The 15107-nt window shown below is 36.5% G+C and overlaps 1 protein-coding gene and 1 long non-coding RNA gene across 2 annotated transcripts; one reads left to right on the top strand and one right to left on the bottom strand.

Moving 5' to 3' along the window:
- Positions 1-280: 280 nt before the first annotated feature.
- Positions 281-2951, top strand: LOC106434126 (ACT domain-containing protein ACR5; the record flags this gene model as incomplete). Its single annotated transcript, XM_022711095.2, is given in 6 exon segments — positions 281-531; positions 616-661; positions 759-941; positions 1036-1662; positions 1742-1885; positions 2111-2951. Coding segments are annotated over 4 exon segments (876 nt in total), but the record flags the coding sequence as incomplete, so codon positions are not given.
- A 10789-nt stretch (positions 2952-13740) lies between these two features.
- LOC111211075 lies at positions 13741-15107 on the bottom strand. The gene is made up of 2 exons (XR_002662264.2): positions 14388-15107; positions 13741-14307 (listed from the first exon to the last, which is right to left on the bottom strand). It is a non-coding gene; the product is annotated as an uncharacterized LOC111211075 (long non-coding RNA).

Raw genomic sequence — 15107 nt, 5'->3', positions numbered from 1 at the left:
ACAATAAGTAAAAAGAGGATAGTCTGATCAGGGAGAGCGTCCACGTCGGACAATTAAATCATCCAATCAGGAGATCCCTTTATGACACGTCATCTCGGACTGTGGGTTGTTGGGCTTCGATTTTTTTTAAAAAACAGACAGAATGTTAATGTTGTTGGCCCAGTAAGACCAGCTCCGTTGCTTTGGTTCTTCTACACGCCTTTCGCGATCCGAGAGGCGATAGATTCGACGTTTCCCTTTTTCTTTTCTCCAGATCCCGTTTTGCTAGATCGAATTGTGAAACCCTTTGCTTTACCTCTCTTCGTTGTCCAGTGAATCGATTTCGAAGAAACAAAGAGGCGTTGGGGCTGACTCCTTTCCCGGAACGAACAAGTCCATCGGCAAACACGGTGGCTCTTCCGGCCTCTCGATCGGCGATCCCCATTTGAAGAAATCCAAAGGCGATGCGTCTGTCTCCTCTCCCGTTCTGAACAAACCCATCGGCACGACGGGTGACTCTTCCGGCGTCCCCACCGGAGTTAATCCTCCAAAGTAATTACTCCTTAACTTTGATATTTATTTATGTTTTTTTCAATTTTAGACTTTGTTTTTTTAATTTGATTATTATCATTTTAGGGTTGTGATTGATAACGATGTCTACAAGAACGTCACTGTCATTAAGGTAACCTTCTTTGAGATTTCATTTTCACCATTATTAGGTTTGGTTTTGTTGAAGTGAAAAAAAAAATACAATTTTGATTTGTGTTTTTTTTTGGTAGGTGGATAGTGCTAATAAACATGGGATTCTTCTTGAAGTTGTTCAAGTCTTGACTGATCTTAACCTCACCATCAAGAAAGCTTACATCTCCTCTGATGGTGGCTGGTTCATGGATGTCTTCAACGTCACTAATCAAGATGGGAACAAAGTCACTGATGAGATCGTTCTTGATTATATCCGTAAAGTAAGTGATTAACAAACCTCTTCTTTATGTTCTGTTCCGTTTGGTTGGTGATGTGATTCTTTAACTCTTTGTGTGTGTGTGTGGTTGTTTGCAGTCTCTCGGCCCTGATGAGTCTTCCTGCTACAGTCCGAGATCAACCATCGGGGTTAAACAATATGTCGACTTCACTGTCATTGAGCTAACGGGGACAGACAGACCCGGTTTGTTGTCTGAGCTCTGCGCTGTTCTAACCGACCTTCAGTGCAACGTTGTCAACGCCGAGATCTGGACGCACAGAGCAAAAGCAGCGGCGGTTTTGCAAGTAACCGAGGAGGAAACCTCATCTGCGGTCACTGATTCATAGAGGTTATCCAAAATCAGGAAGCTTCTTGGTTACGTGCTCACTGGTGGGAGCAGGAGCAGGAGATGTCGCGAACCCAAAACCACGGTTTCCTCTTCTCTCAACGCTGACTGTAAGCTTCACCAGCTGATGTTTGCGGATAGAGATTAGGACGAGTGGGAGAATAATGTTGATGATGAGGATAAGATTGGGAGAGTGGTTCCAGATGTGGATGTCTCAAACTTGAAAGGAAGTACAAACCAACATATTAACAGGCTTCTTACTTCGTTTATGATTTTTTTGTGTTTGTTAGGTTTATATTCAAGATCTCAAGCATACAATTTGTTCAGCTGTTGATGTCGTGCACAGTATGGTGTCTCCTATATTCTCACTGATATCAAGGTAACTTTATTTTCTCAGGAATTATAACGAATTTATGAGGCTTATCCTCTTACCGTTTCTCTGTGAAATGGACGGACAGAACTCGATCATTATTGTAGGTGGTGCTAATATGAGAGGGTGGACTGAGAAGATGAGCGATGATGAGCTTGAGATAGTGAGGAATACCGGTGGTGTGCTACTTTAAAGAGAGATCCCAGACTCAATCAACATTCAAGTTGCTAGAGTTCGTATCAAGTTTTTAAATTTATTTGATTCTAATCTTGATTTTATATAAGGATGCATCTTTTTGTTTAGATAGAGAAATGGTGTCGTGGATAAGATATAGCATTTGGAACTAGAATGTAGATTGACCATATATTATTTGAATCATCATGATAAGATTGCCAATGGAACATTGTGTTGAGTAGAATTTTCTACGTAGCTTAAGTTGGTGGTGGATGTGTTGCAGGATGTGAAGAGAGCAGTTGTTCCGGTCATCCTTGACGTGGGAGGAACGGATACGTTAATCCCTAATGAGCTATTGAATTCAGTCGACGTCTTAAGCTCGAATGAAACTGAGCTCAGTCTCTTGACCGAAAAGCATACTGAAACTTTTGAACAGTTTAGCCAGGCTGTTACCATAAGTTGGTATATAATTCTTTTTTTGCACATTACCAGTACTGAAACTCCCAGATTTTGGTTACTGGCTTTGTGGTTTTAGGCTGATAGGATCCTTTTTTAAGTTGTTATCCCTTTTAGTTTTATTTGTATTTGCATAAATATGATCACAAGAATAAGTAAATTAAAAAAGGATGTTTCAGGTAAGCATGTCAATGTGAGCAAAGGTAGTTTCATGAGGTTTAGCAGCACATGAGTGTAACATGTTATTCCTCTCCCTCCATAGGAAATATAATGTTCTTCGAGTGACCAGTTTCCTTAGTAACATACACGAGCGCCCTCCTGTCGGAAAGAGAGGAGACAAGCAATCCAGTTTCTTTCAAATTTGATTAGATAACATTATTGTGTTGAAAAAAAGAAAGTTAACAGTATTTTATCATATTATAAATGATATAGTTTAAATTCCATAATCTCATATTTGAAAAAAAAAAGATCTGCGAAAACATAACATTGTTTGAATCAATTTTCAAAACTAATCAAACCATCTGAAAAGCACTCAAAGAAAAAATATTTTTTTTTTCAAATCGTCTATTTAACATGTTTCAAACCTTTGATTAAAGAATCATTAGCACCATTATCAGAATTTATAACGCCGTGGAAAGGTTTCTCAATCAAAAGATTTAGATCATAGGTGAACTAAATATAAAAATATTATCGTTCTTAATAGTTTAAATATTATGTATAAAAGAAATGAAATAACTATAAATTTTTTTTACTATCATATCCAATTACTTACTTTCATAGCCAAATAAAATGAATTGTAAAAAAAATGAAGCCATTAACGTTTTCATAGAGTTTTTTTTAAAAAGATGAGATAATATTTGTCTAATAATAATAATAAGAAAACAAATAATTAAAGTTAATCTTATTTTAATTGATAATAAAATTATATTTTCAAAATTTTTATTATATTTAAAATAGTTTGTATTATTTATTTTAATTAAATTTTATTTATTAACATTTAAAATATATTTTAAAGACTTCTAATTCATGTAATATTACAAAATTCAATTTTTTGTATTACAATTAATATTTTACCATCAGATATATTAAAATAATATTCTAGACAGATATTCAGTTGTTAGCTTTCAACTATTACACGTAAAAAAACATTATTAAGTACGTTTTTTTTTAAATGGGGCTTTATATTTTAAACTAAGATAATTTATGTTCTATACATAATTATATTTTCGTGAATTTATTTGAGATGAGATTTCGATATTTTAAACTAAGATAATTTATGTACTATACATAATTATATTTTGTTTACATAACTCTAAAATCTCAGACTTGATTCTTTATATTTTATTAGTTAATTGTGTTACATATAATAGAAAATACTTAATTCAAACTAAAAATATAAAAAAAATCAAATTTAAAAATTAGTTATATATAATTTAATATACAAAAATTCATATACAAATAAAAATTATAAATGTAACAAATTTAAATATATTATCCGCGCGTAACATGGAGAAAGGATCTAGTAATAATAAATAAATCTAAGCTATCCACGTAAGACTAAAAAATCAACCAATAGAAAAGAGTTATTTTGCCACGTCAAACCGATTTTTGGCTGTTATGTATTCTTGATCCTTGAATCAATATGAGATTTGGCCCATAAGCCCAATCGTTTAGAAGAGAAGAGTAGGCAAGGGGCAAACAATGACACATGTCTCTTTATAAATCTCTACGTTTTCGTTTACAAAAATGAAACCATCAAATTGGGTCAGAGAAACATATAAACCAACCTCTGTTTATTTTCTTTCCAGCCCAATTTTGACCCACCTGACTCTCCTAAGCTTTTGTTTCTCTATTGCCCTATTTTACACAGCAGATGTGCAAACGTCTGTGTAATTACTGTAGTCCTCATTGAAATATGTCATTAAGCTTCTTAATAAATTCTCACCACTTCTCCAACTACGTAGAGATTAATTATCCTTTCTCACCACCGCTTCGAAAACCCCTAATGTTTGATACTATAAATAAGTGATGAAGACTTCTCCAAATAGCCCTGCTTCATCCTCTTCATTATACTTCGTCCTTACAAACAGAGATTGCAATAAAGGTGTCCTCTCCAGTCATGTTTTCGGATCTAAAGTCAGGTCATGCTTTTCAATCGGCAACCAAACCAATCTCAAAGAGGGAGGAGATCTCATGGGGTTGACATGCTCCTACTTGATGAAAAGGTACGTTTTCTTATCTTCCATCTCATATCTCATACTATTATTAACTACTCAGGCTACTTAACTTGACCACGTTCTAATGATTCTTGCTCTGTACAATAGACACTTCTCCAAGGTATATCATTGTCCGGGTTTAACACGTTTAAAAAGTATATGTGGCTTCAGACCTGGTTTGATACTTTTGGTTTACCTAAACGGCAGAGTATCTCCAGATCGATATAGATTCATTAGACCAGAATCTGGTATAGAACTAAGCCAGCGACGTGATCGAAACCTGTTCGGAATTCAGAGATTCAAGAATGCGAGCTGATGGGCGATGTTCGCCACTCGCAGCGCTCTTTCTTCGAATGGCTCACGGGCGTTACTTGGCAAGACGCCGGAAAGGTACGACTTTTCTTCCTCTCGCTGCCGGAAAAATCCTTTAATTTTTCTCTGTGTTTAGTATTTGAGATTCTTAATGAAATACCAAAATTTTCAGGTGGAGCTGGTAGATGGATCGTCGTACTTAGCGCAGCCACTACCGTTCTCCATCTGGACGTTGATACGGATCAAGGTGTTAGTGACTGGCTACATCGAGTTCCAACACAATGCCTGTGATAACCCGCCCTTCGGGATAAGAATGGTCGAGACAGAAGATTGACCGAGCATCAACTTGGTGGTTAAATCGCGGGCGACAAAGATCGATCGGGAAATTTCGAAGAACGAGGTGGTCGAAGAAGTGATCGTGAGTGAACTATGAGTCGAATAAGTTGCTCGACCATAGTTAGAAGATGTCTTAGATTGATCAGACGGACATTTTGGAAGCATAACATTTTTGGAAGCACGACGTTTTAGAATCTCGACGGTTTAGAAGCATGATGTTTCTTAACCACAAAGTAATCCTCAAAACTTCGTATCGGTAATATATATTATGTTGGAAACATAATACATTGGAAGCATGACGGGAAATAAGTAGGACGGGAATCAAGCACGACAAGATCCAAACACGACGAGAAAACCCCAAATTGGACGAAACCCTAATTTCGGTATTCTGTAATATTTTTGGAGAAGCTGGAGGCTCGGAAAATATTACCGTCAAGGTTATAATGGAGTCTGGAGTTTATTAAAAATATTCAGAACATCAGAATAGGAGTAGAAAAATATTCGGGATTGATCGCGGGTCAGAAATTTGCCGGAATGACCGAAATCAGACAAATAGACCGAGAAGCACGAGGTGGCTTGGTGTGAGTGTTCAGAACGTGGTGTCAACTGTCCAGAAATCTGAGTGTCTACAGAAGCTCGAGGTGTCGCCGTGCATGGAAGCAGTAAATGCAGCCTGGCATGTAGAAGCACGAGGTGGATCGACCAAGCACGAGGTGTCTCCGCGCATGCAACCGAAGCATGCTGATCGACATGTGTGAGATGGTGTGTCGCCTTGCATGAGTTCCAGTCATGAAGCCTGACATCTGGGAGGAGTGGTGGCGTCCTGCATGTGTCTTGGCCATGTTGAAAGACATGTGGAGCACGAGGTGTCGCCGCGCATGCGTCCGGAGACATGCGAAGCGACACACGGGCTGCCACCAACCTGAAGCTGATTGGTTGCCCTATAAATACCCCACGACCCCAGATCATTTATTCACATCCAGACCTGTACAAACTAAGTTAAAAACTTGAGAGAAATGTAGAAAAAGAAAGCAAGTGATTCCGAGCTATTTCGAGAGTTTTAGAGAGTTTTCGAGGTCAGTTCTCTACTGATTTTGGGTCAGCGCCTAGGGAAGGTTTTGTCAAATGAATTTGTCCATGCCAGTCAGTTACTTTGATGATCAAGCAGAAGTGATGTCCGGAGTTAGTTCAGATCCATGGGTTCAGATCAGTCGATGTTATGCCCGATACTCCGCCGAGAAGTCCACAGAACTGTCCATAAGCTAAAGGAGGTTCTGTCCGAATCCAGATCAGTTCGTCCAGACCTGTTAGTGTCTTCATGATGAAGCTGAGGTTATGTCTAAGTTGAGATCAGTCCAGTCAAGGCGTCCCTTCGGTTTTGGCCAAGTCCTTTCCGATCTACCAGCTGTTTCTCGCCTAGAACACTGTGAGTTGGTCTTGTTTGAATTCCACTTGGAATTTAGGGTAGATCGAGTCTGCATATAGATTAGAATGATCACATTATTGCTTGGTAAAGTCCTTAGGGTTATTTTAATTATGGAATCGGACTCAGTTTAGCAAGGGCTAAGCTGAGATGAAAGGAATTAAGACTGAGTTAATAACCTGACTAGGACTAGGGCTAGGATGCATCATGTTTTCTGTTCTTGCGTGTTGATATGGTTGAGTGCAGTTTCCCATTATCTTTAAAGATAGTTTCTCAGCGGGAGGCTGGACTATCTGGGTAACGGTTTGATTGAGTTGTTTAGTATTGATATTGTTGCTTAGTAGTTAGTACTAAGGGTCTTAGGCTATATATGCCGGACTACGTGTACTATAATTAGTCTTGTAGAGTCGAGTGTCTAGTTAGGATCTGGAACTTTATCTTTAGGTTAGGTTCTAGATTGAGTTTGTGTTGTGAGTGTGCCGACAGTATGTGCGTAACCCGCCCATACTAGGCTTGTTAGGGGTGATTAGTGTTTCCTCGGCCTCGTACCCAGCGGGTTCAAGGAAACCCCTTATTCGCTGGATCAGGAAGGCTCAGACGAACATGGTCATGTCCTATGGCTGAGTATTACACGACGGTGTAATGTGGCAGTGACCCGAAGGACTGTGGGCTGTCGCGCGGTGACCCGAAGGACTGTGGGCTGCGGTCGGTTAAAAGTTCCTTCTTCTGGCTTTTGTGGTAGGGAGATAGGATACTGCCGATAGAGAGGAGGAACACGAAGTCACCTGGGCCCAGGTTAGAGTGTTGTGTTAGTGTGTCATAGAGGGTTATGGAACCCTCGAGTTAATGTAGCACTAATATACGGTGTTACAAGTTAGATCGAGTCATTGGTAGTTACTATCTTATTATTGTTGTGGTTGTGGTTGTTGATTGTTTGTCTTGAAGGCTCTGACATTAAGTCCTGTCTGGTTTAGGTACCGGATTTGGCTTGGTGTGTATTTGGTTAGTGTAGGCCTCACGTTGGCCTATATGTGTTCGAGTGATTGCTTGTGAAGGGTGGTGGATATTAAAGCTATGCGGTATCATTGATTGGCCGATCATGTTCTTGTCTGATTGTTGGTCGACCAGGTTAATGATACTTGTATAGTCTAAGTGTCTAACCCTACATGAGTACTGAACTCAAGCGTATATATGGTTAACTAGGGATTGGTTGTTGACTTGTTTTAATGCAGGTTCCCGTTACTTGAAGCTATATCATGGCAGGAGGCTAAGTCTAACTTAGTAACGGTTTGCTTAGCCTTAGCTTTTATTGCATGCTAGGGCTAGATTGATTGTTATTTTGGGTTGTCTTGGTTAGAGTCCAGGTTGCGGGTAGAGGCCGCCAGCTCACTGAGTAATACTAGATCACTCATCCAACTCCGTTGTCCTCTTTGCAGGTCGCTTTAGGTAAGAATGGTCGGATAGCTTGGAGCTGGACGTTAGGACCGTCGATGTAGATTTTCATGCCTTTTGTAAACGGTATTGTGAATTGTGTTATGTTGACTCGATTTGGCATTAGGCCGGGCCCAGTCTTGAATTATTCATTGTATGAATATTTCCTAAATCAATAAAAGTAATTGTTTTATATGCGCTTCATGAGTACTCTGATATTTGACTAGTCCGGTTTAACACAATGTTAGGTCGTAGTACGGGTTGAAAAGCCTTAGGCCTCGATCTAACAGAAAACGCTAACTCTAGGTACGGGTTGCAAAGCCTTGTGCCTTGACGCAGCGGGACGAGTTAGTGGATGAACTGGTCGAGGTCGTGGAGTAAATTTTGTGACTGACCGGATCGTCCCTAACCCGTCACGTAGCGCTTCCGGACCATGGTGTTGGGTTGGACGGTCAGTCATGTTCTTGTTTGATTGTTGGCTGACCAGTTGGCTCATTCATCTCTAACCCTGGGTGTGGGACGGTCGATCGGTCATGTTCTTGTTTGATTGTTGGCCGGTTGATCGACCATATGACTAGGACGGTTCGGGGGTGTTACAATGCCGAGCTTGACTCAGAAGCGTTTGTACCCATCAATGTAGTTTAGAAGCATATCAAACGTAACTGAGCGTTTGATGCTTAAAGAAAGAAAAGAAAAAACGTAATTGAGCTTTCACCTTCAGCTTCCTCTCCATTCTTTTTTTATTATTACTATGTTACCAGTGAAATCTATTGAGATACGTTTGAAAACTATTTCTCCGCGCTTAGTGTAGATTCAGAATGTGGATAATATAAGGATTGCATAAGTATGTTTTTTCTGCAGCCTTTGAATAAAGAGCTTTAAATGTTGATGGTTACTCTGAGTTTCGTTAATCTGTGATATATACATGTAATAAATGTACTTTGTTTGACTTTTCTTAACCTGCTATTGGTTTCTTTATAATACTAGATTACTGAAAATATTCATACGCACATTTTGAACCGGGTTAAGTTATGTTATGCAAGGTTGAAGCCTATATATCTACTACATTTGTTTAGCTAAATGGAAGTGCCTTTGATACTATTTATTTTGCAGTTAGGAAAAGGAAGTGCAGTCAGACACCCTAAAGGAGATTGGAATGGCTGATGCAGAAGTCTATGAATGGGTGAGGGCTGCTGTTATAAACTGATAACTCCATCAACAAATTGATGTTTAGGCTTTGGTCATCACATATGAGTTGGCAACAACCAACTGAAGGTATGGTGAAGGGCAACTGTGATGCTTCTTCCAAACTAACTGGTGGACGTACCTCTCATGGGTCAATCATCTAGGAGTCATCTCTTTTCGGGAGGGCATGATCGGATTTAGAGTCAGAAGCAATGATACTACTCCTAATTATTCCGAAGCTCATGTAATATCACCTCCTCCCCACCAAGCATGCAGATCATGAATGTGAGCAGCAATATCAAATGGTGGGCCTCGAAAATTTTTTTACCGGAAGAAGATTCTTTTTGTGTTGCTCTTCATTCTCTCAATCACAAAGCACATGATAATCTTATCTGTATAAGTACATATGAGTCTTAATATTAGAAATTATGTGATATAACATAAATTTAATATTTTAAGAGAAAATTTATCCTTTTAGTTATTAATCTAGACGAGATTTAAAACAATGCAAACATATCTTTTAATAAGAAACTAGGTGTTGTGCAATAGAAAATTTAAAATGTTTTTTTAACGGACAAATATAAATTATATTTAAAAATAAATTTTTATTAATATTGTAAAATTTTTTTATCAATATTTTAATATAAATTTGATTCTATTAAACATAAAATTAATATAAAATAAAAATGATTTTGTTTATTTTAATTATATTTAAGAATATGTATGTATATATTTAAAATTATAATCTTAGATAGATTTTTCTATCTATTTATTTTAATTAAATATATTAAATAAATGGAGAATTGTGACTTATACCATTTTCTTTGTACCACTTTTCACTTATACACTAATCAACTATACCATCAGATTTTTAATGGTCAAAATACCGTTGTACCCTTAAATAGTTAAACCTAAATTACTCTTCTTCTCCCCCACGACAGGTTTCTCTCGCCGGAGGTATCGTCTCCGATCCGATCGGTGACTGTGAGATCGCAATTGAGTACGCCTCTCATTTCAGGTAACGATGAGTGAGGGACTCGGACTGCTCTCTTTGCCACTGGTGCTTTTGGTCTATAGTAGGCCTTCTTCACACCTTTCATTGTATTGTTGGTTTTGATCTAATGATTTTAATTTTAATTTCCTGTTCTAGAAGTACACAGGTCGGAGTATCAGAAATGAGAGAGAGCTCCGATATTAAAGATTTAATCTCATACGGAGACGATTTAATCAACTTACCGAACTCCAAGAACGGATTCGGCGTCGTATCGCAAAGCTTCGACCACTCAAAAGCTCTCCACTTCACTTGCGATGAGGATTTCAATCAGATTCAGGAATCTATTAAAGGTTAGTTTCTTCACTTGGGTCTCTAGAAAACTTCGAAAGACTGATACTTTACAAGAATCAACAATATAAAAGTGTTCAATTTGTTTTGTTTTGTTTTTTTTTTTAAATGCAGATTGTAAGAAGAAGCTAGAAGCTTGCAAGAAGAAAACAGAGGAAGCTTACTCAGATGAATCAGCAGGAGACGATGACATTGAGCGTCTTCAGAAAGAGCTTGATGAAGATATGGAACTAGAAAGCAAGATAAATGACAAGCTTAGATAAGTGTATATACTTTAGTTTCTAGTCCCTTGGTTCAGTGACATGAAAAAGTCTTTGTTCTGTCTGTCAATACAGTCGTTGCTGATTAACTCAAAGACCTGAATGCACAATGGACATCGGTTGATGAAAAGAGGCAATCTTTAAAGAGTAAAGACCGGGACGACTTGAGAGCTGAGTAAGATGCAGTAGCTTCTTCTGAATGTTTGGTAAGATATTGGGCTTCTCAACTCCTCTTTTTATCTGCAGGAAGAAGCTTTCTATGTATGCTTGTGTCACAAAGGTTATACCAGAAGCAGGCGTTAATGATCCATCAAAGATCTCAGGCTGTATCCTTTTTCTTTTCATCATCTCTCTACTTCACGAGTCTCATTCCTTGAAAGATATATAACCTTGTAGATTAATTTATAAACTCCGCAACTTGTACAGAATAGAAAGATTCCACAACTTGTATAAATAGATTTATAAATTCTTATAAATAGATATATAACCTTGTAGATTAATTTATAAACACTTTTAAATAAATGTATAAACTCTTATAAATAGCTTATAAGTTCTTGTAAATAGTTTTATAAACCTTTTTAAATGGTTTTATAAACCTATATAAAATGTTTTATAAACCTTTATAAAATGTTTATATATTAGTTATAATGGTTTATAAAATTTTTATATTAGTTATAATGGTTTATAAATTATTTGTAAGGAATTATATATAATTTATAAAGGTTTATAAATAATTTCTGAAGATTTATAGATCTTTTGTAATGGTTTCTAAGTTATTTATAATGGGTTATATATACTCTGGTCTGGATGATCTTGCAGCAAGGCAATGGAAGGTGTAGAAGTAATTAATGGCCTTGGGTGCAAGATGTCTTGCTCTTCCTACAAGGTAAACAGCGAATCTATTCTTAAACCAAACCGGTATGAGGTTTCATGTTTTGATAATCTTGAACTAGAAGAACCAATATACACACATATATATAAGGGCTGGTTGCTTCATCTCGCTCTTATGTATTCATAATAGATTTCGGAGGATTTCTTCCACAGGAAGAAGAAGCAGAAGAAGAAGAGCGAGAACTTGGCACATGACAAATTTCGGAGGATTTCTTCCACAGGCTGGTGCTTGGCACGTAACTTTGAAGTCATTACTGAACTCTGTTTTAAGAGAGGAGAAGCTCGAAATGGCTGAAGATGGATCAGAAACAACAACTAGAACAACACCTGCCCCAACCCCAAAACCAAAGGAGACAAACATAAAACCCCGGCAATCATACATTAATCAACCCCCTTCGGTTTCACAAGAGATGATCGACGAAGCAGCAATAACCGCCGCATGTAAAGTTGTAGAGGCGGAGAATAAAATAAACGTTGCCAAAGCAGCAGTGGAAGAGTTGGAGAAAACGACTAAGCTTGCAGATGAAACCGAACTTTTGGTTATGCACTGGAACATGTGGCCTTGGAATATTTAGTAGTTATTGTATTCATATGCTTCTTTATGAAAGAGTTTTTTGGTGGGTAATCTAATATATTTTTAGGTTATGAACCAATCATTTTGATTATCAGAGATATAATAACGAGCATCCATTTACTTGAAAGTAGAACTAGAAATTTTTGTTTTCAAGTACAAAATAGCTGGGAATTGCACATATGTGAGGGATTTGGGTAATTTAAATTCAAAAGAAACCATAAAATGATTTATAAAGGTTTATAAATCATTTCTCAGGATTCATAAATCAATTTGTAAGGGTTTATAACTTATTTTTTAAAGATTTATAAATTATCTATAAACATTTATAAATGCTTATAAATTATTTATAAAGGATTATAAACTATTTATAAGAGTTTTAAATCATTTAAAATATTTTAATACTCAGCTATAAATGTTTATACATCATTTTGTAATGATTTATATATCAATTATAAATATTTAAAATGAGTCTTATTAATAATTTATAAGCCTTTAAAAAAATTTATAATGATCTAGTAAGTCTTATAAATCATTTACAAGTGCTCATTGATAATTTTATAAGCGTTTACAAATAATATTATAAGAGTTGATAAATGTTTATAATTACTTTATAAGAGTTTATAAATTAGTTATGAGAGTTTATAAATTAGTTATGAGAGTTTATAAATTATTTTATAGGGGTTTATAAATATTTATAAATCATTTATAAGAGCTTAGAATTCAGTTATAATAATTTATAAAAGTTTATAAATTAGTTATAAATATTTAGAAAGGCTTATAAATCATAAATGAGTATAAAGGTTTATGACTGTTTATTAGGGTTTGTGAACCGGTTTATAAGGCTTATGAACTAATTTATAAAAGTTATATGTACTTATTTATAAGCGTTTATGAATTTATTTATAATGGTTTTAAATCGATTTGTAAGTGTCCATAAACTGATTTATAAATCTTCATAAATGATTCATAAACATTTATAAATTATTTATAATCTTTATATAGCCTTAAAGAAAACTAAGTTCAAGTTTGTTATACATATCCTTATAGACTGATCTTATAAAGTCTTATAAATGAATTATACTTTAAAAGATATTTAGAAAGCCTTATAAATTGTTTTGATAACCAATTATAAATAGATTTATGAACCTAATAAATGGTTTTATGAATCCTTATATGTGATCTATAAATTGTTTTATAAAATCTTATAAATGTCTTAATAAAAGATTTATAAACCGTTATATATAATCTATAAATAAATTGTCTTATAAAAACTAATAAATTTCTTTATAAACTCTTGTGTTACAGCACCATGGTTTCTTTCCATCTTCATCAATATGCTTCCATGGGAAAGTGGTCAGGTTCCAAACTTGTTCTTGCCAGATTTTTTATTGATCAGTTCTTTATTTTTTTCTAACGTTTCTTTTTGCTATAACAGTTCTCAGAGTGTGGGATGTGCTTCTGTTTGAAGGAAACCGTGTAATGCTTTTCAGAACAGCACTTGGAGTTTTATGGTACTCGGTTAAACCTCAGTCAGTGTCCATATTGATATATAATGTGATTAAGTCTTATGGACTTACTAAACAAACCCAGTAAACACAGGTCCTACACTAATTACAACCAAGGACGCTGGAGATGCGATTACTTTGCTTCAATCAATGACTGGCTCAATGTTTTATAGCAGCCAGCTAGTTTTCACTGCTTGCATGGGTTACCAAGATTTAAACGAAAGTAGATTGCAGGAACTAAGAAGCAAGCACAGGCCAGCTGTGATGGCTGCATTTGAGGAAAGACTAAAGGGGCTTCAAGCTTGGAGGGACTCGAAAGACCTCGCAACCAAATTATATAACTCTAAGCAAGACCCAAAATCAGTTGTTCAGATGACTTTCATCATCCAACCACCGTGGTGTATGCCATCACGAGGGTCTTTCTGAGTCTTCACACCAATCATCATAACCTATAAAATCGAGAAAACACGAAGTTCCCTAAGCTGACACGCAAGACAGCATCAGTCTCAAACCATTCCCGATCAGGTGTATTGTGAAAATGGTTAATCCCTACACAATAATGTCAATCATTAACTCCATAAGCTAAAAGGTTACAGTGACATAATAAAAGAAAAAGAGAAAAAACTTACAAGGAAGCTTCTCCATGAGAGGAGCAGCAACCTCACGGAGAATCTATGATATGATTAAGGAAAGTGCGAAGAGACCACAGTAAGCAATCCTTGCAGAACGTCTTCTGATACTAGAAATTCGCCGGTTCTCGAGTCTGAAGCCAACAGCACCTCAATTCGCCGGTTCTCGAACCCAATGAGAGCAAACGAGGATCGATCTGAACCTTTAACCACATAAATATACTCTCTCAAACTAGATCTGCAGCCCAAGCCATCAAGAACGTCGCGAAAACAGAGTGAAGATCCGCAAGACAAAGTGATTCTCGTAATCTCTTGTTGCCGGCTGTGTGAGAGAGAGAGTGACGATGGATCTCGAAGGAGACGACGACGGATCTACGATGGATCCCGACGGATCGACGATGGATCTCGATCAGAGACTTCGTCGAGACATCGAAGCTGGATGAAGACGACAACGGCGAGGCTGGATAAAGACGTCGACGGCTAGGTTAGATGAAGACGACGATGAAAATTGTTGAAGATAAGGGAAGGATACTATTGTTTTTTGTACTTTAATGAACATGGTATTTATGAAAATGTCCCTAGACTAGTGGTAAACGTGAAAAGTGGTATCAAACAAAGTGTAAAAGTAAAATTTTCCTTAAATAAATTTGTAAAAAAATTGCATAATTATCAAAAAATAAAATTAAACAAAATTTATAAAATTTGTAGAAATATAAGAAA

Source organism: Brassica napus, chromosome C3 (assembly GCF_020379485.1).
Source record: "Brassica napus cultivar Da-Ae chromosome C3, Da-Ae, whole genome shotgun sequence".
Classification (NCBI taxonomy): Eukaryota; Viridiplantae; Streptophyta; class Magnoliopsida; order Brassicales; family Brassicaceae; genus Brassica; species Brassica napus.
The sequence above is the reverse complement of the archived record's forward strand: the minus strand, read 5'-3'. Positions and strand labels throughout refer to the sequence as shown.